The sequence below is a fragment of the Oryctolagus cuniculus genome, chromosome 3 (genome assembly GCF_964237555.1).
Source record: "Oryctolagus cuniculus chromosome 3, mOryCun1.1, whole genome shotgun sequence".
Taxonomy (NCBI): domain Eukaryota; kingdom Metazoa; phylum Chordata; class Mammalia; order Lagomorpha; family Leporidae; genus Oryctolagus; species Oryctolagus cuniculus.
This window is the reverse complement of record NC_091434.1, coordinates 39,204,171-39,225,167: the sequence shown is the minus strand read 5'-3', so window position 1 is coordinate 39,225,167 and position 20,997 is coordinate 39,204,171. Positions and strand designations below refer to the sequence as shown.

The window sequence follows — 20,997 nt, the reverse complement described above, 5'->3', positions numbered from 1 at the left end:
CAACTGTTCCTAACAAATGATTATGAAAAAGGCTCAAAAGCTCTTTGCAGATAGAAAAAAAGAATCTACTAGCTAATGAATTTTAAATTACTTCAAAACATGTTTACTGCATGTTTATGCAACTATAATATTATCATTATTAAAAATACATACCAGCAGCTCATTGACAAATTTGTAACTTAGGATAATTCTAATGTAACATAAAACATACCAAACTTGCGTTACTCAGGAATTGCTTGTGGCATACACATAGCTGGATTTCCTATCTGATTTTGGTCATTGCCTCAGAGTATTAAATGGTTATGGTCTCTGTATTACTAAAAGCACAGCCTTTCATAGTACAGCAGAATTTTATTGGCATCAGTAACTTTTATAATTAGAGAGGAAGGGAGCATAGTTGGCCATTGAACTTTTTATTTGCTTTTTAAGGCACAGGAATGAATAGTGACATCTATTATTATCTCCTAAGGTCAAGAGGAATGCAGACACACACTGGGGTTTTGTGACAGTTGCTGCTGTGTTCTTGGTTTTCGACCTGGATTGTAAATTAGGCTTTATATCATAGTCAGGAGATTGTGAAGCTTCTTAAGGTGGTTCTAGACTGTTAATATTTTGCTAATATTTTAAAATAAAATATAAGTAAGAAGAGGAAGATTGTTTTTGAAAAATCCAAATTTTATTTGATTTTTAAAGGTATATGATGTTACTTCCAGTATATTAACATGTGTGTGTGTGTGTGTGTGTGTGTGTGTACCAGGGCATTTCAAAACACTCATGGAAAATGGAATTGAAAAATAAGTTTCTTTTAGTGCAAAAATCTTGAAACCCATGCATAGGAAAGGTCTTTTGAAATGTTCATGGAAAATGCCTACTGTGAGAAAGCTATGGATTTCAAAAATACTTGCCCCAAAATAAACTTCTCTGTTCACCCTATTTTTCCATGAACTTTTTGATGGACTCTTGTATGTCGTGTCTTCATTCAACACAGCTCACTGTTTTTGTCTGGTTATTCAGAGTTATTTTTAAACTAGCAAAATAAATATTTGCATGTAAATAAGTTCTTGCAAAATTCTTGAAAGGGTTATATTAAATAGTTTAGGAATTCTCTCTGTTCCCTTTTCTATACTATTTTGGCTTGGCAATCCTTTCTTCATGAAAAGTCAAAGGTGGGCTTCAGCCCAGCATTTGTCAAAAGTACCATGAATTCTGAACTTGTGTATTTCCCCACACTTCCTAAGCGCTCTTGGTTTGTCAGCCAGCATTTCCCTTGAAGCAGATGACAATAACCACATAGCTATCCCGTTCCTTCAGTCGTGTTTATCCCAAAGGGACCAGGGCCAATCCTCCTTTGGTAGAACCACGACAGGAAGTAGGGAATCTTTTTTTTTTTTTTTTTACAAAGTGGTTTGGAGGCTGAGGTGCAGGGTAGCAACCTGGGGAAATCTAGGCTGCTGCCTTAGTGTCTCCCAAACCGTGGACAGAACTAGCTCCCCTTTCCAGGTTCTGTAACCATTACAAAGCACCTCCTCCACCGAGTGAAATAAGAGCAGTCCTTCCTCAGCGTCCGTTCACAGCCCTGAGCCTCAGAGGCTCCTCTCGCAGCAAGATTCACTGTGATTCGTGGTAGTGCATTGTGGAATTCCAGAGACTTCCACAAGGGAAGAAACTACAGACTAAATTAGAAAGAAACCCAGGTTTTAAAAAAATGAAGGGCACTCGTCCAAGAATAAGGAGGAAGAAGGTGGCAGTTCTCTGCTGGGAAGCAGGCAAGAGCATTAGAGTTGCATATGAAGGGCTCAGCAAAAGTCCCATCAGAAGGCAGCTTCGTTTTTCAAGTCCTGAAAAACCAGGGGAGTGCAAGATGCGGTGCACCACACCACAGAGCAAACGGGGAGCAGAGGGCTGGGCAGTGGCTTGTGCTTGGCTTGGGAGTCTTAAACCTATCAGTCAAGTGTCCATCATTGACAGGTGGGCTTCATGAACAACGGGCGCATCAAAGCTCTGGACGTGGAATGCTATGTTAACGGAGGATGCACGCTGGATGACTCCGAGCTGGTAGGTGCATCCGAAACCAGCAACGCCCTGGATTGTGTTCCGAATGCAGCATTTCTGCATGAGTCTTCTTTTTTTTAAAGATGTATTTTATTGTTTATTTGAAAGAGTTACACAGAGAGAGAAGGAGAGGCAGAGAGAAAGAGAGAGAGAGAGAGAGAGAGAGAGAGAGGTCCTCCATCCACTGGTTCACTCCCCAATTGGCCACAACGGCTGGAGCTGCACCGATCCAAAGCCAGGAGCCAGGAGATTCTTCTGGGTCTCCCACGTGGTTGCAGGGGCCCAAGGAGTTGGGCCATCTTCTACTGCTTTCCCAGGTCGTAGCAGAGAGCTGGATCGGAAGTGGAGCAGCCAGGACTTGAACCAGCACCCATATGGGGTGCCGGCACTGCAGGCGGCAGCTTTACCTGCTGCGCCACAGTGCCGCCCCTCTGCATGAGTCTTTATGAAGCATCTTTCTCCAAGCTGTTAACAAATTCTGCAAGCAGTTCAACTCTGTCCTTGACTTTTAGAGGAAAAGAAATGCAGCTCAGTGTATCTGAATCTCTCCTTTAGGTAACAGAATTTCTCATACTAAAGCTGGAAAATGCATATAAGATCCGCAACCTCAGGTTCCGGGGCCGAGCATGCATGACAAACTTACCTTCCAATACGGCCTTCCGTGGATTTGGCTTCCCACAGGGGACCCTGGTGACAGAAGCTTGCATCACAGCTGTGGCAGCCAAATGTGGCCTCCTTCCAGAACAGGTGAGGTTGCAAGCAAGCTCACGCTCAGAGTGCCTGGAGAATCAAAGAGGTGGGAGTCCAGCTATGCTGACCCAAGCATCACATTAGAAGGAACTTGCAAGTTAGTCCTGGCTCTGAATTCAAAATAAATTAAAAACTGCCTCAAAGCCCTCGTCTCCCTCTCTTACTCCCTCCTTCCTCATCCTAAGATTTCTCTTTTTCTTCCTTTTTAAAATGTGTATAAAAATAATTGGTTTTTAAAAATCCAAAGCACCTTGAAGTAATGGAAGTGAAAAGTGATCACACCCTTATTCATTCCCCATTCCTGTTGGTCAAGAGTAACCTTTATGAACAGTCCCATGTTTCTTGTTCTAAGCCTTTTCTCTGTCTTTATCTGGCCATTTGTATCTGTCCACACGTCTATCAACAGTGACATGTGACATATAGGTGCATATAAATGTTTATTAGCAAAATGAGATCCTGGTAGCCATACTCTTCTGCCTCTTCCCTTTTCTGCCGGATAATATGCACGGCCATCTTTCTGTGTCAGAAGAATGATCGAGTCCATTCTTTTTCATGACTGCACAGTGCTATGTAATACTATGGATGTATCAAAACTTATTCAGCCACTCCATTATTGGTACACATTCAGGTTGTTACCCATTTGTAGCTATTAAAATGATGTTGCAGGGGCCAACACTAAAGCCACTGCCTGCAATACTGTTATCACATAAGGGTACTGGATGGTAGCCCAGGGCTCCACTTCCAGTCCAGTTCCCTGCTACTGTGCCTGGGAAGGCAGCAGAGGAAAGCCCAAGTGCTTGGGCCCCTGTACCCACGTACGAGACCCGGATGAAGCTACTGCCTCCTGGCTTTGGCTGCTTAAACCCCTTTGTCCCTAAATTCAGCAGAGCCTCCGGGATTGTGACATGATTGTCAGAGTACTTCCTGCACACAAGAGAACACCTAATACCATGCCCGGAAGACAACAGCTATTCTAAGAGGAGTCACGGCAAGCATTCTAGGGGTACAAAGGAGGAGGACATCACATTAGCTTGAGGGGAGAAGAGCCAGAAAGAACTTTCTGGAGAAAATGGCACTTGAGACAGGCCGTGAGGAATGATAGGCATGGGTGGGGAGAAGGTCATTCAGGCAAGTGGAGCAGGCAACCTCTTTGTGGCTCCATCTATAAAATGAGCACAAAATGACTCACGGCACAGAGTTCCTGCAGAAGCGAATGAGTTGGCAATCAGGAAAACACTGGTGTTCAGGGACCGGACAGTACCACTGCAGTGTTGCTGCTGGTGATAATACAGTCAGTCCCATGTTGCTATCCGAGTGAGATGAGGCTGATGGAAACCGGCATTCCTCGGCAGGCTCAATGTCTTTGAGTACTGCAAATTATCAAGTTCCCAGGATATAAAAGGCCCTCAATTTAAATAAATTTTTAAAAAGACTTAGCCACACATTCCAAAGGCAATTGGGAGGCTCACATGAGATCGTGTTATTGTCTGCAAAGATACTCCTCTGGCAGAACAGTATGACAATAAATCCTGGCTTCCGTATGCTGTCCACCGGCCCTGTTCTGTCCTTGGAACCTTATATGAAATCCCTAAATCCCTTCATCCCAATACCTTTCATGGACTAGTCACTACCCACTACCTTCCACCTTCAGGGGAGGGGAGGAGAGAACCCAATGAGCGCATTGCTGAGTGAGACAAAAAAGAATCTGATTATTTGGCAAAGAAACAAGCTATGCAAAGAAAAGGAACAGTCCATGGTTTTCCCCAACCAAAATCCACACTTCTGTGGAGAAGCTTTCTGAGTCTCTAGGTGGCCACCAGTTTCTGTCTTGCCATCGCTATTGACTGGCTTTCCCACCTATTTCAGATCAGGGAGAAAAACATGTACAAAACAGTTGACAAAACCATCTACAAACAAGCCTTCAGCCCTGAGGCCCTGATAAGATGTTGGGCAGAATGCCTGGACAAGTCGTGCTTTCACAGCCGAAGAATTCAAGTGGACGAGTTCAACAAGCAGAATTACTGGAGGAAGAAAGGCCTTGCTGTCATCCCCATGAAGTTCTCGGTTGGCTTTGCTGCGACCACCTTTCATCAGGTAGGACTCGTGCACAGGTACATCAGGCTCACCCCTGCCCCATTCATTCTCAGAGAGAAAGTCAGAGTTCCCAGAACACTGAGCTCCCCAGCCGCCAGCACTTTCAACAGAGAGAGTAGGAAAAGGCCTCAATGGCCAAACACAGAAGCAGCAAGTGTGAGAGTGAGACCTGTGGCAGCATCACTGCCGAGTTGGAGGGAGGGTCCGGAGGGTCCCCACCCACTCCCGCCTATTCAGACACGGAACTGGAACCCGGAGTGTCCATGGCACGGTGCTTGCTGATCTCTGGGTGTCGTGGCTTGGGGGGGTGGGGGGGAATTAGGCTTCTCCTGCTCTACGGCTCAGACACCTGCAGCACTCCACCGCGTACCTGTTAGGTCCTAGGCAGAGGAGCCATTCCATTTTTGTGGTTTCAAGTCTTCTCTCCCAGGAGTCTGTGTCCTGTCTGGAAGGGAATGGGGTCCACAAATTTCTCCCAGCTAAATTTGCCATAAATAAATAAAGAAATAAAGGAAGAGGAAAGCATTCGCAGGCCTTGCCAAGCAGAAGGAAAGAGGAGGGTGGCACATGGATGTGTGCCTTACACAGTACAAGACTGGGACAGACAAGTCTTCCCCGGGGTCATGGGCAGGAAGGCCATTTAGCAAGCACAGAATGGTTGTTGCCTCATCATCACTGTTCATGAAAATCTAGAAAATCTTGCACGCTTTAGGTCCCGCCATGTGCACATCACTAACAGCTGCTTGCACCTGTACCCAGCTACTGGAAACTGAGAGTTCTCATTCCCTCTCTCTCTTTCTCTCTCTCTCACTCTCTCTCACACACACACAGACTCCACACAACAATAACACAACCACAAAAGCTGCCCTGCCAAAGAAAATTCTCCTCAGGGCAAAATGTAGTTTCCCCAAATCCCTAACCAGCCGGCGGTGTCAGGAGGACTTGAGAAATCCTTGGCCGCGCCACTCACGGGCTGGGTGACATCAGGCAGGTCGTGTAACCTCTCTGAGCCTTAGCGTCCTCGGTTACAAAATGAGTTTAACAATGGCTGTCTCTTAGGATGGATGATGAACAGGGCTTGGCAAGGTTCCCAGAACACTCTAGGCCTTTTCCAGGGCAGTCCTAAGCTCCTCCCCCAAAGAGTTCAGCTACACCTCTGAGCGCTTGCTCCTCCGCTGGGTAGAATGAGACTCCCTGGCCTTGTGGGCATGTTCCCGCTCAGGTCCAGCACCCTCGCTCTACAACAGGTACAGGAAGGCTGTCGCCTTGACCGCTGGACCGAGTCAGTGGCTGGGGCAGCACTGACCCTGGACAACTGCACGTGTGATTTCTCTGCGACACCAATTCTCTGCCACCAACGGGGTGTCCAGCGATGCAGTTCTCACGCTAGCTAACCTCCGGAGGCTAGCAGAAAACCCCCCCACCCCTGCCAAGGTCAAGGGCTGACTCCCAGGAGAGTGACCCAATTCCAGACACCAGCTGTGAACAGGATGCCCAGGCCACTCCTGCGCTCCTACTTCCATCTCTCTGGCTGACTGCTAACTGGGGAGTTTTCGCTACCCCCACTCAGATTTGGTAATTTGCTGGAATGACTCACAGAACTCGGGAAAGCGCTCTGCTTCCAGTGATCACCAGTTTATGACAGAGGAACAGCCAGTGGAAGAGAGCCTCAGGGCAAGGTGGGGGAGGTGCAGTGCCTCCAGAGAGAGACACTGCCAGCTCTGGTACCCCCCCGCGTCATCACCAACCCAGAACTCCCCGAATCCATCCTTTGGGGGTTTCGGAGGGTCTCCTTTTAGGTATGATTGATTAGATCATTAGCTGTGGTGACTCAACTCGCTCTCGCCCTCCAAGGAGGTGAGGTGGGTACTGAAAGCCCTTCCCTAGCCCCCCAGCCCCAAGCTATCGGGGCCCCACCCCGTGAGTCACCTCGCTGGCAGACCAAAGACAGCACATTCCAAGTGCTTAGGAGCTCTGCGCCAGGAGCCAGCGACAGAACCCAAATATTTCTTTTTATTTGACCACACCTACCTTCACCCCAGGGCTGCTCCTAACCTAAACCACAGCCTGCTCTCTGTCTTCACTCCTCTCGCCACACACACACTTTCTCTCATTTGAAAGGTCCCCTGCTTGGCCCCCCCAAGTTCTAAATTGGTGCCCCCAAGAGTCAGCGGGCTAGGAGCTGAAGGGTGTTATTCCAGGTCAGCCGGTGACTCACAAAGCGGAACACCTGCTCTCCATGCTGGCGGTGAGAACACTGGCCTCAGAGGAGGTCAAAGGCCACAGAGAGCAAAGCCTGCTGTTAGCACCGGCAGCCCTTGGCACTCCTGAGTCCCTCCCAGACATCCCTGACCCGAATACACTGAAGATTAAAAACACCGCCTTTCCACGCCTCCAGTGAGGTATCTCTGTGGCCCAGGCCTGCTCCATGTCCTCCCGGGGACACAAAGATGTGCAAGACCCAATGTCCCCCACCCTTGGTGAGACTCTCAGAGAAGAGTCTGTTACCTCCTGCACGGTTTCCTGTGGCTCCGCTGACAATGGACCACACACGGAGTGGCTTAGAACAGCAAATGGAAGCTAGAAGTTCAGAATCAGGATGTGAGCAGGGCCAGGCCCCCTCTGAAGGCTCCCAGGAAGCCTTACTCCTGGGCTCTTCCAGCTTCTGGTGGCTCCTGGCATCCCTTGCCTTGTGGCAGGGATCACGCCAATCACTGCCTTTGTCTTCACATGGCCACCTCCCTGGGGCCTTTTAACAGGACACTAGAATTAAGGACCTCAACCCAATATGACTTCACCTTTACTAATTACATCTGCAAAGACTATTTCCAAATAAGCTTCCATCCTGAGGTTCCAGGTAAACAGGAAGTGGGACACTGTTCACCCCACTACTTCCTGTTAGAGGAAGGGGATCACTGGTCCTTCCCAGGTGGGAAGGCGAAATGTTTGGCCGAGTGCTAAGAGGGCAGAGCCCGGACTGTAGGTCTGAAGGCTGAGCAGACGTGGACGAATGGGGAGAGGGGGAGCAGGCTCGGAAAAGAGAGCAGTGGAAGGACCCAGAGGCAAGCAGAGGGAGACAAGGGCTCAGCTGGCAAAAGGACCAGAGACTGAAGTCCCAAGGCCTCGTGTTGCGATGGGAACCCTTTGCTGACTGCCCCGGAGCAGGCCTTGTCCTCCTAGGTCTCCTGGGGCCTCCCCTGCCACACCCAGTGGTCGGCCACATCTCAGTGGTCTCTGCGTGCTGCAGTAGCTGGTTTTCCAGCTTGGGTGGGCTACTTGAAGAAGAACCATCTTTGTGGACCTAGAGCCATCTTTGGGTACCACGTGCAAGTGCTTAAGAATGTTCAACTCCTAGAACAGCCATTGGAACCACTGCCGTCAGCTCCTGCTTAAACCAGCTTCTTAAGTAGCTAAGTTAGGTTTGGGCACGATAAAGGAGGCTTGCAAATCCTGCCAGATAAGCGGAGCTTTCTGACCCTTCCTGCTCCCTGAGACTGGTGTCTCGCCTCTCATTCTTCATGCTGACCCTCGCTAGAGGCCAGCTTGCACTGAGCAGTGCCTTCTGGGTTGTTTTCCTAGGCTGCGGCACTCGTCCATGTCTACACGGACGGGTCTGTGCTGGTCACTCACGGAGGCAATGAACTGGGACAAGGAATTCACACCAAAATGCTCCAGGTGAAGTAAATGCAGTCAAATCATTACCCTCTACGCAGTGTGGATGTGAATGAAACTTGGGGCCCATCTTTTTTTTTTTTAAGATTTATTTATTTATTTGAGAGGCAGAGTTACAGATAGAAGGAGAGACAGAGAGAGAGAGAGAGAGGTCTTCCATATGCTGGTTCATTCCCAAATGGCCACAATGGCCAGAGCTGGGCCGATCCAAAGCCAGGAACCACGAACATCCCCTGGGTCTCTCACATGGGTGCAGGGGCCCAAGCACCTGGGCCATCCTCTACTGGTTTCCCAGGCCACCATCAGGGAGCTGGATCAGAGGTGGAGCAGCCAGGACTTGAACAGGTGCCCACATGGGATGCCGGCACTGCAAGCTGAGGCCCAGCGCACTGTGCCACGGCACCGGCCCCCGGGGCCCATCCTTTAAGCTAAGTGATGACTCTCTATATGCAAACTCAGAGGTCTTGGCTACATGGCTGAAAAACCTCTTATCAAATACAGTGGCTGGAGAGGCAGAGAACTCTCCTGGCATGTGGCCAGGCCCTGTGAGTGGAGATGGTTGTTAGTGAGGGTGCTCTGTGCTGTTCTGATACCAGCAGGCCTAGTTTTTCCATTTAAGACCACAATATTAGGCTACTGATGTTTTATTTTGACAAGTCAAGTATTTCTTCTATTGCTATTATTTTTTTTTCATTTTTATTTTTATTTATCTTTTTTAAAAATTGATATTTAATTGAAAGGCAGAGTGAGAGAGAGAGAGAGGGTTTCCACCCTCTAGTTTACTCTCTGAATGGTTGTTATAGCCAGGGCTGGCCAGGCCAAAACCAGGAGTCAAGAAGTTCCTCCATGTCTCCCATGTGGTGATAGGGGCCCAAGCACTTGCTTCTTTCCCAGGCACAATAGCAGGGAACTGGATCAGAAGTGGAGCAGCCGGGACTCAAACCAGCACCCACATAGGATACCGGCACTGCAGGCGGCACCTTAACCTGCTATGCCACCACACCAGCTCCTAATTTTTTTTTTTTAATTTTTAAATGTAGTTTAGTGCATGCACACAGAAAATAGGAAGAATATACTCTCAGGAGGAAAAAAAAATACAAGCTTTTAAACAGAGTGCATTTAACTTGATGGCAGATTTATGAGACGGGTACAGCGCACACGTGTCCACTACCCAGCCCCTTAGCTCCCGTGGAGTGTTATCCCACATCTCATTTAGTCCTGAAGGGCTCCTCAGCTCGGGTTCCTGTTGGACCCACCCTATCCTTGCTCCCACACTTGCCTCAGATACAGGTGCAAGACTGAAGGAAAAGCCCGTCTACTGTCACAGATATCAAGGCCCTCGTGGGAAGAACAGTGAACGTGACAGGCTGCAGAGGGGCCCCTCAGCCCCTGGGTACACACACACTTGACACCGGATTCTTCTATCCTTTCCAGTGACCAATAAATTTTCTCTGGTCTTTCAGCACCAAGAAACAATAAGATTGGCCCTTTTTTTTTTCATTTTGCATCTTTCTGGATAAACAATATCGAACGAATGGCATAAGGCAGAAAGTGGCATTTCTCAGACTTCTGAAGACGGTGTTTTTGCGAAAATTAAAAAGAGAGTAACAGCAAGAATTGTGCTGTGTTCCACTGCTTTCCTTACCTCCCTTTAGGATTTCTATTTGTTCGGGAAACTGGAAAGAAAAGAACAGAAAACTGAAGAGTGAATGATAATGAGCAGGGCACTGTGGCCCCATAGGTTAAGCTGAACTCCACATGCCCACATTCCAGGAGGGCCTGGTTCAAGTGCCAGCTACTCTATTTCCCATCCAGCTTCCTGCTAATGCGCCTGGTGGGAAGGCAGATGATAATGGCCCACATTCTTGGGTCCCTGCCAATCAATTGGAAGACCTGGATGGAGTTCCTGGCTCCTGACTTCAGCCTGATCCAGTCCTGGCTGTTGCAGGCATCTGGGGAAGAAAGATGGATATCTCTTCCCCAACCCCCGACTCCTCTCTGCCTTTCAAATCATTTCTTTTAAGTAAACAGTCAATACTAGAGAAATGTGAGCATCTCGTATGAGCATAGGTTCCAGTCCCGGTTTCTCTACTTCCAATCCAGCTCCCTGCTAATGCACCTGGGAGAGCAACAGAAGATGGCCCAGGTGATTGGGCCCCTGCCACCCATGCGGGAAACCCAGATGAAGCTCTTGGCTCCTGGCTTCCACCTGGCCCAACCCCAGCCATTGTGGCCATTCAGAGAGTGAACCAGCAGGTAGAACTGTGCCTTTCAAAGAAAATAAATAAATCTTTTAAAAGAAAAAAGAAGACAGGGATTTGTGGCCATATCAAATCCATCTGCAACTGACACTAGCAGATTTCAGACAGAATTCTGAGTCAGTCAATCAATATAATCCCAATTGTGCACTCTCTCTTGCTCTCCCCCTTCTTCCCTCCATCCCTCTCCCCTTCCCCTCTGCGCCTCACCCTTTCATGCCACTGTAACCAAAAATTGCCTAAACACTGCACCTTGGACCATTCCCTGCACACATACAATTAGGAAAAAGGGAATCCGTCGCATCCTAAACCTACTAAATGTAAAAAGAAGGACCACTATGAAACATTGCCAAGAAAACACTTTAAATATTCTGTGTGAGACCCTACTAGGAGATAGTTTTTATGCTTATAAAGTACATTATTTTTTACTTCAAAAGTCATTATAGATGTAATAAAAATAGTAATATTATATTATGAAAAGGAGGTACTCAAATCTTCATAGAAGTCCACGCTAAACTTGGAAATACTCCTTTTTCTCACAGGTGGCCAGCCGCGAATTAAAAATACCCATGTCTTACATGCACCTCTGCGAAACAAACACAGCAACTGTGCCGAACACGATTGCTACAGCAGCATCCATTGGTGCAGATGTCAACGGCCGAGCAGTGCAGGTGATTCCTCCCGTGTGACTTTGCCCGGCGCGCTTCCCACGGTTCTGATTTTCTTAGCTGGAGGCAGGCACAGTGTCTGGGATTCAGAGAGGTCACCTGGCTTCAGATAACCAAAAGATCAGGAGAGGGCGTTAGTTAGAGTTGAGCTGAACTAAGGTGACAAATCAACCCAGGATAGGATGCCCCGGGCAGCACGCGGATGAGTCCAGAGGGAAAGTCTGGCTGTTGGAGCACCCAGATTGCTGGCAGGGCTGCCAGCCGCCGCATATGGCTGTCAGGTTTGTCCTGAGCATCTTCATCACCATGAGCACAGGGCAGCCCCTTCGGAAGAGTCTGGGCCAGGCCTGCATGGGATGCCTCTCACTTCCACTCATCTTCTGTTAGCAGAACCAGTGTCAGGCCATGCCTGGCTGCAAGGGAGGCTGGGAAGTGGAGAGGAGTGGGGAAGCTGTATGCATAATTACTAGGAAAGGAGGCTAGGACGGGGGCCAGCTTTGTGGCACAGCGGATTTAAACTGCCACCTGCAACACCAGTATCCCAGAGGAGCACTGGTTCAAGTCCTGGATGCTCCATTTCCAAACCAGCCCCATGCTAATATGCCTGGGAAAAGCAGCGGAAGATGGCCCACCTACTTGGACCCCTGCCACCCATGTGGGAGACACAGGTGAAGCTCTTGGCTCCTGGCTTTCGGCTTTGGCCTGGCCCAGTCCCAGCCATTAGAGCCATTTGGGGAGTGAACCAGCAGGTGGAAAATACACCTCTCTCTCTCTCTCTCTCTCTCTCTCTCTCTCTCTCTTTCTGCCTTTCAAATAAATAAATAAGTCCTTAAAAAAAAGAAGAACAATAACAACGAGGGCAGGATGGATGCTGTGAACAGGAAATCTCTGTACCCGGGAGACTGGAAAGAAGAAACCTGGGTACTAAGTGATGCAAGGCTGTGCAAGTGTCCCCTGGCACAGATTCTCAGGGGAAGGCAGGCAGGCCAGATTCCAGCCAAGCATGCACAGTTCAAGTAATGCACCATGGAGCTCTGCCAGAGAACTCGGAGCTTTTCTTCTTGGTGATTTTCTGACTGACTTGAATATCCTAAGAAAGAGGATCTGAAAGTAGAAATTCACCTGAACCTGTTTGCTCAGGAAATGAACCAGGAAGGGAAATGCTCCAGTCACTGAGGCAAGGGCAGGGGCTGTGTTGTTCTCTCTGTGTGGCCACTGTACCAGGGTCCGGCATTCTATGCACATGTTCTGACCTAATCAATAAGCTTGAATATTCTTTCACACAAATCTTAACCACTGGGCTCGTCTCTAACATGGGTTATCTTTCTTCCTTCAAGAACGCGTGCCAGGTGCTTCTGAAACGCCTGGAGCCCATCATTAAAAAAAATCCAGACGGTTCATGGAAGGACTGGGTGAGTGTTCCACTCCGTTACTACAGATGAGAAAAGCAAAGCAGACCAGTGCTGAGAGGGCACCAAAGGGCACAGCCACCCCAGGTAGAGACAGTTCCTCTCAGTCCCTAGCCCAATGATAAGCCATGCCCCAAGCTTCTTCCCCAGCTGAGTGGATTTCCGCGAAAGGACTGAGTCACAAGAAGTTGAGAAGGCTGCTGCAGGATGTACACTGGGCATATACAGCGAGAGCACACAGGAAACAGCAGTCACGGGGAGGAACAGAAGTCTGCAAAAGTATCCAGAAAGTCTCACCCACTGTGCTTAGGTAGAAAAGAGGGAGAAACACTTGTGCCTTCCTAATGCACAAAAGGATACTGAAGCTTCAGGTAGGGATGAGGGAAACTAAAAGGCCTCATTGCTATCAAATGCCTCAGAGGAAGTGATTCACTAAATCTACCTTTATAATATCCTACATTATTTCTTTAGAGCAATAAATTCATACTTCTTTTCTAAAGTTCTAACGTTTGAGAATGAAGCCTCAGATAACTTGTGAATCAAGCCCCTTTACCACAGATTATGTAGCAGGATTTCAGTTTCTTTCTGTTCAATCCAAACGTCCGAACTCAATCAGAAAGAAACTGGCAGCACGCCAGCTAAGGAAGCCCACGGGAGGGTGGACTCTGTCACGGATAGCAAAGCACCAGAAACAATGGCAGAATATTTTCATTTTTACCCATAAGATGATGCATTTGTTTTGACTAAATGTGCGCATTCTACAGATTGGAGCTGCATTCGAGAAACGAATCAGTCTCTCAGCCACTGGATATTTCAGGTAAAAATTACAATAATGTCTTGACTTAGTTAAGAAAATAATGAGGTAACCCACTCAGTCCAGGTCTCAGTTCTCTTATTTGTAAAGTGAGTTTTTATTATGTGACTACTGAGGTTCTTTCTGGTCTAAAAATTTTGTGATTTCATATAGGCCTTTGCATCATGACCAAAGGAATATTAAATCATAAAAATGCCCAATTAGGCCAAAAAAAAAAAAAAGAAAAAAACCTGACTTGGATGTGCAACATCTAATCATTATTTTCTATTCTCTAGTGTGAGTGGTAAAAAGACACTATCATTAGAAATAAATGGCAGCTCCACAAATCTCCCTCCCTTTACCATAAAACCTTTTTTTGTTTTGAAGCCCTTTGCTGGGCAGGAGGATAATTACCCGTCATTCCTGGAACATCTGTGAGCGAGAGGCCTGCAGGAAATGAGGCTGACTGAGCGGAGCACATAGAGAAGAGCGGATGGTCAAATTCAAGAAGCATAGGACATTAGTTTATAGTACAAGGAAACTACCCACACACACACACACACACACACACGTAGCAGTACAGCGAGTCCTCGTGAGAAGAGGAAGGAAGGAGGGAAACTGACAGCCTGGGGCCTTGCACCTGTTGAGCTCTGCCTGCTTCAGTTCAGTTCTGCATAAAGAGAGCAAAATTGAGCTCTGAGGACAACCTCCATTAGCAATGAATGCATTGCGGCACTAGCTCTTTTTTTTTTTTTAAACAGCCCCCTGTGCTGTGAGTTTAGTTATCATTGTTTTAGGGATTCCTCTGGGAACACAGAAAATTCAGCTAGAGTTCTCAGTGTGTAGACAGGACTAAAGCTCAAACCCCAGCCCACCAAGATAGCGGTGCACTGGGAAGTCTGAGCCAACACAGCAAGCTGGCTTCTCCCTCTTTTGCACCCTCACTGCTGGACCAGGGGTGCCCTTGTTACTATGCAGGCAGATGATGCGCAGCTGGGATGCAAGTTCAGGGTGGCTGTGAAAATGGGTTTCATTTTTATTTTATTTTTATTTTGACAGGCAGCGTGGACAGTGAGAGAGAGAGACAGAGAGAAAGGTCTTCCTTTGCCGTTGGTTCACCCTCCAATGGCCACCGCGGCCGGCGCACTGTGCCGATCCGAAGCCGGGAGCCAAGTGCTTTTCCTGGTCTCCCATGGGGTGCAGGGCCCAAGCACTTGGGCCATCCTCCACTGCACTCCCTGGCCACAGCAGAGAGCTGGCCTGGAAGAGGGGCAACCAGGACAGAATCCGGCACCCCGACTGGGACTAGAACCCCGTTTGCCGGCGCCGCTAGGTGGAGGATTAGCCTAGTGAGCCGCGGCACCAGCCCGAAAATGGGTTTCAAATGAACGCTGATCAAATGAAAGGCTATCGTGAAACCTCAATACTGTTTTAAATAAATCAACATTATTTATCCCTTCCACCACCAAACTAAAGGCCTTTATTTCTTTGCTCAGGGGTTACAAGGCCTTCATGGACTGGGACAAGGGGGAAGGGGACCCGTTCCCCTACTACGTCTACGGAGCCTCCTGCTCAGAGGTGGAAATCGACTGCCTGACAGGCGCTCACAGAGTAAGTCAAGTCTAACTTTCCTCTGGGCAAGTTCAAACCACAACAACAAAACTGCACTGTGCAGGAAGTAGCCCGGGGCCATGATGCAATACCACAAGAGTCTTTCGATGTCATGGCAATGTCCCGCGTTCAGGCCTTATTCTGAATCTCCACTTAAAAAGACAATGCACTGATCCAGTAGGAAGTGTGCCCGGCAACCTAAAAGGGATTACAAAACATTCTCTTCTTAAAGGAAGGGCAACTTGTGTGAAATAGTCTTGAGCGAACACTTTGCACGGTGCTAATATGTCCCAAAAGTCGCTTATCCCAAGGGTACCTCTAACCTCTAAGGAAGTAGATGGTGGTGGGGGAGGGAGGTGACAGAATGTTTGTGCTTGCTGTTCAATGGAGCATTCAGGAAGCACCTATTGGAGACAGGGAGTCATGTTTAACCCACAGTTAGTGACTTGCGACATAAAGGATAAACCCGCCCATACACCCCAGGTGCCATGCTGGGGAACAGAGATGATAGGAACTTAAATAGGATAGAGCAAAACCCACGGTAGAGTAAATTGTTTGAAGTCTACAGAATGCACCCATGACGTATCTAAATTCCATACACAAATGATTCCAACATCATCTCGAGCCACCTTGCCCCAAAATAGAAATGATCAACTTTTTTTGTAAAAACTGACAAATGGAACTTACCAAAATGTCTTTCATTGCCCCGTTGTTGGTCAACTCTGCTACCACTTAATTTATAAGTAAGATTTAAAAAAAAAAAGTGACTGAAAGGGTATCTTGGGGCTGGCGCTGTGGCTCACTAGGCTAATCCTCCACCTTGTGGTGCCGGCACACCGGGTTCTAGTCCCAGTTGGGGTGCCGGATTCTGTCCTGGTTGCTCCTCTTCCAGGCTAGCTCTCTGCTGTGGCCTGGGAGTGCAGTGGAGGATGGCCCAAGTCCTTGGGCTCTGCACCCAATGGGAGACCAGGAAAAGCACCTGGCTCCTGGCTTTGGATCAGTGCGATGCGCTGTTCGCGGCGGCCATTGGAGGGTGAACCAACGGCAAAAGGAAGACCTTTCTCTCTGTCTCTCTCTCTCTCACTGTCCACTCTGCCTGTCAAAAAAAAAAAAAAAAAAAAAAAAAAAAAACGATATCTTGGAGCAGTTGCCCTTATATCCCATTCAAATTCATCCTTAGGACATGTTAATATTGTCTCTAATTTTAAGTTAGATCATTTCTTCTTTTTTTTTTTTTTAATAGAGTTAGACAGTGAGAGAGAGAGACAGAGAGAAAGGTCTTCCTTCCATTGTTTCACCCCCCAAATGGCCTCCACGGCTGGCGCTGCACCGATCCGAAGCCAGGAGCCAGGTGCTTCCTCCTGGTCTCCCATGCAGGTGCAGGGGTCCAAGCACTTGGGCCATCCTCCACTGCCTTCTTGGGCCACAGCAGAGAGCTGGACTGGAAGAGGAGCAACCAGGACTAGAACCCCGGTGCCCATATGGGATGCTGGCGTCGCAGGCAGAGGACCAGTGAGCCACGACGCTGGCCCAGGTTAGATCATTTTCAAGAAGTAAACTTGTGGAGCTGGTGCTGTGTCATAGCAGGTAAAACCACTGCCTGCTGTGCCGGCATCCCATATGGGTGCCATTTCCAGTCCTGGCTGCTCCACTTCTGATCCAGCTCCCTGCTAATGTGCCTGGGAAAGCAGTGGGAGATGACCCAAATCCTTGGACCCCTGCACCCATGTGGGAGACCCAGAAGGAGCTCCTGGCTTCTGATTGGCCCAGCTCTGGCCATTGCGACCCTTTGGGGAGGGAACCAGCTGATGGAAAACCTCTCTCTCTCTCTCTCTCTCTCTCTGCCTCTGCCTCTGCCTCTCTGTAACTCTGCCTTAAATAAATATTAGAAAAAAAGAAAGAAGTAAACTTGTGTGATCACAGATTGCTCATGATTATTTTAAAATCATGATTGCTAGTGTTTTGCACATCATTGCATACATCGCTAATGATAATATCTGCATGGCATGGTGTAGCCAACAAAGAAGCCATGGATGGTAGCAGGCAATAAGCCTGAGAGTCCTGCCAGGATCTCAGCACACCTACAACTGGTTTGAGGCTAGGAAGCTGTTTTCTGACCCTCCACCATACCAGTTATATTGCCAGATTTAGCAAATAAAAATATAGAGGGTGGACATTTGGGTGCAGTGGGGTAAGCCACTGTGTGGGTGCATCCCATCTTGGAGTGCCAGTTTGAGTCCTGGCTGCTTCACTTCCAATCTAGCTTCCTACTGATGTGCCTGGAAAGAAGCAGATGATGGCTCAAGTACTTGGGTTGCTTCCACCCATGTGGGAGACCAGGAGAGGGTTCTTGGCTCCTGGCTTTGAGGAGGCTGAGCCTTGGCTATTGTGGCCATCTGGAGAGTGAAGCAGCAGATGGAAGATCAAACTCTCTGTGTCTCTGTCTGTCTCTGTCTCTCTCTCATGTTCAAATAAATAAGTAAATCTTTAAAAAATACAAGAATATTTCAAAAAGTTTTTTAAAACATAAAAAAATAAAAATACAGGATGTCCAGTTAAATTTGAGTGTCAAATAAACAACAAATAATGTTCTGGTATTTATGTGTCCCATGTAATATTTAGAAAATAGTTATTTTGGCCGGCGCCGCGGCTCACTAGGCTAATCCTCCGCCTTGCGGCACCGGCACACCGGGTTCTAGTCCCGGTTGGGGCACCAGATTCTGTCCCGGTTGCCCCTCTTCCAGGCCAGCTCTCTGCTGTGGCCAGGGAGTGCAGTGGAGGATGGCCCAGGTGCTTGGGCCCTGCACCCCATGGGAGACCAGGAAAAGCACCTGGCTCCTGGCTCCTGCCATCGGATCAGCGCGGTGTGCCGGCCGCAGCGCGCCGGCCGCGGCGGCCATTGGAGGGTGAACCAACGGCAAAGGAAGACCTTTCTCTCTGTCTCTCTCTCTCACTGTCCACTCTGCCTGTCAAAAAAAAAAAAAAAAAGAAAAGAAAAAAGAAAATAGTTATTTTGTCTGTCAATTAAACCTGAGAGCCTCAGGCTTTGTAGGGATCTAGCAAAATTGATGATGAAAGAAATGGTAAAAACTTGTCTTCCTTGTGCCTTTCAGGTTATTTACAGTTTAAGGTTTCAATATCACTCTGTCCCCTTAAAACAGTTTATCTCTGGGGACAGACATCTTATCTAGTGTTTAAGGTATAGTTTGGCCATATCTCATATGGAATACCTGGGTGCTCTGCTCCTAATTCCAGTTTCCTGCTAATGCACACCCTGGGAGGCATCAGGTGATGGCCCAAGTAGTTGGGTGCCTGACACCCATATGCGAGACCTGGATTGAATTCCTGGCTCCCAGCTCCATCCTGGCCTAGCCCTGGCTATTGCGTGAATTTGTGGAGAGAATCAGCATCTCTCTCTCTCTCTCTCTCTCTCTTCCATCTGTTGATCACTCCCCAAATGCCAGCAACAGCCAAGGCTGGGCCAGGCTGAAGCCAGTGGTAGCCTGGATCCCAACCCAAGTTACCCACATGGGTGGCAGGGTCCTAAGTTCGTGAGCCACCACCTGCTGCCGCCCAGTGGTGCATTACAGGAAGCTTGATTGGACAAGGAGCCAGGACTCTAATCAGACACTCCATTATAGGAGCATCCCAAGTGATGACATAACTGCTGGGCCAAACACTGCCCCCATATCTTCTAATTAAAGAGAAACCAGAGAACTTAAATGGCAGGCTTCTTGCTGCAGGTTGTTTGTTTGGTGAACTAAAGTATTTGTGTATTCAGTGTTAGTGCACAGCCATTTCTTTCTGCTACCCAACACCCATAATGCAGTACATGCCAGGTTCCAAGATAGAAGTAAGTTGAAGGCCCACTGGAGAGGTATCCAACCCCCTTGCCCATGCGGATAGAGGCTGGATACAGACTGGGTCCAACAGTCAGCATAGTTTGTTTGAGAGGCCAATTTGAGTGGAAAGAGAACTGCCAAATCCAAAGGCCTAAGTAGACAGTAAAAGCCTGGGCCCTGAGCCTGAACAGAGAATGGTGATGTTCCCAGAATAAGCACAGTGGGCAGTGTGGGGACAGAAGGGAAGCCCAGAGATATGCCCGGGGTGGGTCAGAGGCCCTGAGAAGCTTCCTGTGGCTCCTTAGCAAGAAGACAGAAGGGCTGGAAGAGTGTGGTTCTCAGAGAAGGAAGCAGACGGGCCAAGTCGAAGGTGATCTCAACATTTTCCCATGCTGCCTTCCAAGATCTTGCAAATCCCCAAATTCATGCACACCATGATAGCTACCTGATTTCCTCAGTACAGTAGCCACAAGTCCACCTACATGAGGCCATCACGAGGACTAGATGAGCTCATGACTTCTACTCTTTTTAGAACAACAAATCTGGGTTGAGAAGCAGAGGAACCACAAGACTCAATGATTTACCAAGTGACTCACTATAGAGACCAACAGCTCCTGGACTTTGGAGTCACTTAGAGGGGTCAAAACCATGCATGCAGAAGTCACGGTTGTGGCACTGAATGTGGAGCACCTAGCAGATGGTGACAGGGTTCTATGCAGTATTAATGAACCAGCAGGAGTTCTACCATAACTGGAGACCACTTGAGTCATTCTTTAAATATTTAATCCAAGTGTCTATGGATTTTTGGTTTTGACAGAAAATCAGAACGGACATCGTCATGGATGCATGTTGCAGTCTAAATCCAGCTATTGACATTGGGCAGGTAGGCCCACTTAGGTTAATGCCCCTTCCTGAGGGAGGGTGTGGGATGGGAAAAGTCCTTCTCAAATGGATACAGTGTCAGCATATTAGTCAGCTCTTCGTTACTACAAGGAAATGCCTGAGACAGGCCACTTAGGAAGAAAAGAGGTCTATTCTGGCTCCTGGTTTTAGAGGTTCAAGTTTAAGATCAGGCAGGCCCCATTAGGCTGGGCCTGATGTGTGTGGACGGAGGATCACAATGAGCCAGGAAGCAGAGAAGCTAAGGCAAACTCAGCTTCAATAAACAACTGTCCCTGGAGAACTACCTTCCAATAGCAATCCACCAGTGGCCTAAAGGCCTTGCACTGGGCAGATCTCCTAAATGCCATCAGTAGATCAACTCGGCAGCCTTAATCCATTAGACATTAACAGCAGATTTTGGGGACCAAAACCCCAATACGTGGACCTTTGAGGGACACCCAAACTATTATTCATGACACATGTATAGTATACATCCCTGCCTCTCAGTATAAAGCCACGAGGACACAATTATGGGGCTGCACCCTAACAATCTAACTTGATCTCAACCACTTCCCAGCGCCATGATTGGATTAAATGTCCACCTGCTTGGCACCATTAACCTAAGATGCTGGGGACTGAACTCCTGGCTTCTGGGTGGGGCAGGGAGGGTTCAAATACTCAAACCACACAAGTCACAGAGCCTGCAATTGTCCCCCTTCAGATCGAAGGTTCCTTCATTCAGGGAATGGGCCTTTACACCACCGAAGAGCTGCACTACTCCCCCGAAGGCATCCTTCTGTCTCGGAGCCCGAATGAGTACAAAATTCCAACCGTCACTGATGTCCCGGAGGTGTTTAATGTCTCCCTCTTGCCATCATCCCAAACCCCGCTGACCATCTATTCATCCAAGGTAAGTACTCCCACCTGCTCCCGGCCCCTGTAATGGATCGGGGGGCACAGTAAATG

The 20,997-nt window shown here is 48.1% G+C and overlaps 1 protein-coding gene and 1 long non-coding RNA gene across 3 annotated transcripts in view; one reads left to right on the top strand and one right to left on the bottom strand.

The window, feature by feature from the left end:
- AOX2 (aldehyde oxidase 2) overlaps positions 1 to 20,997 on the top strand; it is a 76,822-nt gene that overhangs the window by 43,170 nt on the left and 12,655 nt on the right. The window contains 10 exon segments of the mRNA NM_001297488.1: positions 1,969 to 2,055; positions 2,608 to 2,799; positions 4,669 to 4,896; positions 8,476 to 8,571; positions 11,369 to 11,497; positions 12,832 to 12,906; positions 13,668 to 13,720; positions 15,193 to 15,307; positions 19,967 to 20,032; positions 20,753 to 20,941. Of these exon segments, the coding sequence (NP_001284417.1) occupies positions 1,969 to 2,055; positions 2,608 to 2,799; positions 4,669 to 4,896; positions 8,476 to 8,571; positions 11,369 to 11,497; positions 12,832 to 12,906; positions 13,668 to 13,720; positions 15,193 to 15,307; positions 19,967 to 20,032; positions 20,753 to 20,941 (1,230 nt within the window).
- LOC103348854 (uncharacterized) lies at positions 705 to 11,006 on the bottom strand. 2 transcript variants are annotated; one of them, XR_007920318.2, is made up of 5 exons: positions 5,867 to 11,006; positions 5,267 to 5,341; positions 3,992 to 4,172; positions 2,696 to 2,832; positions 705 to 2,557 (listed from the first exon to the last, which is right to left on the bottom strand). It is a non-coding gene; the product is annotated as an uncharacterized lncRNA (long non-coding RNA). The 2 variants fall into 2 exon arrangements; XR_001793626.3 differs by having other exon boundaries at positions 5,267 to 11,004.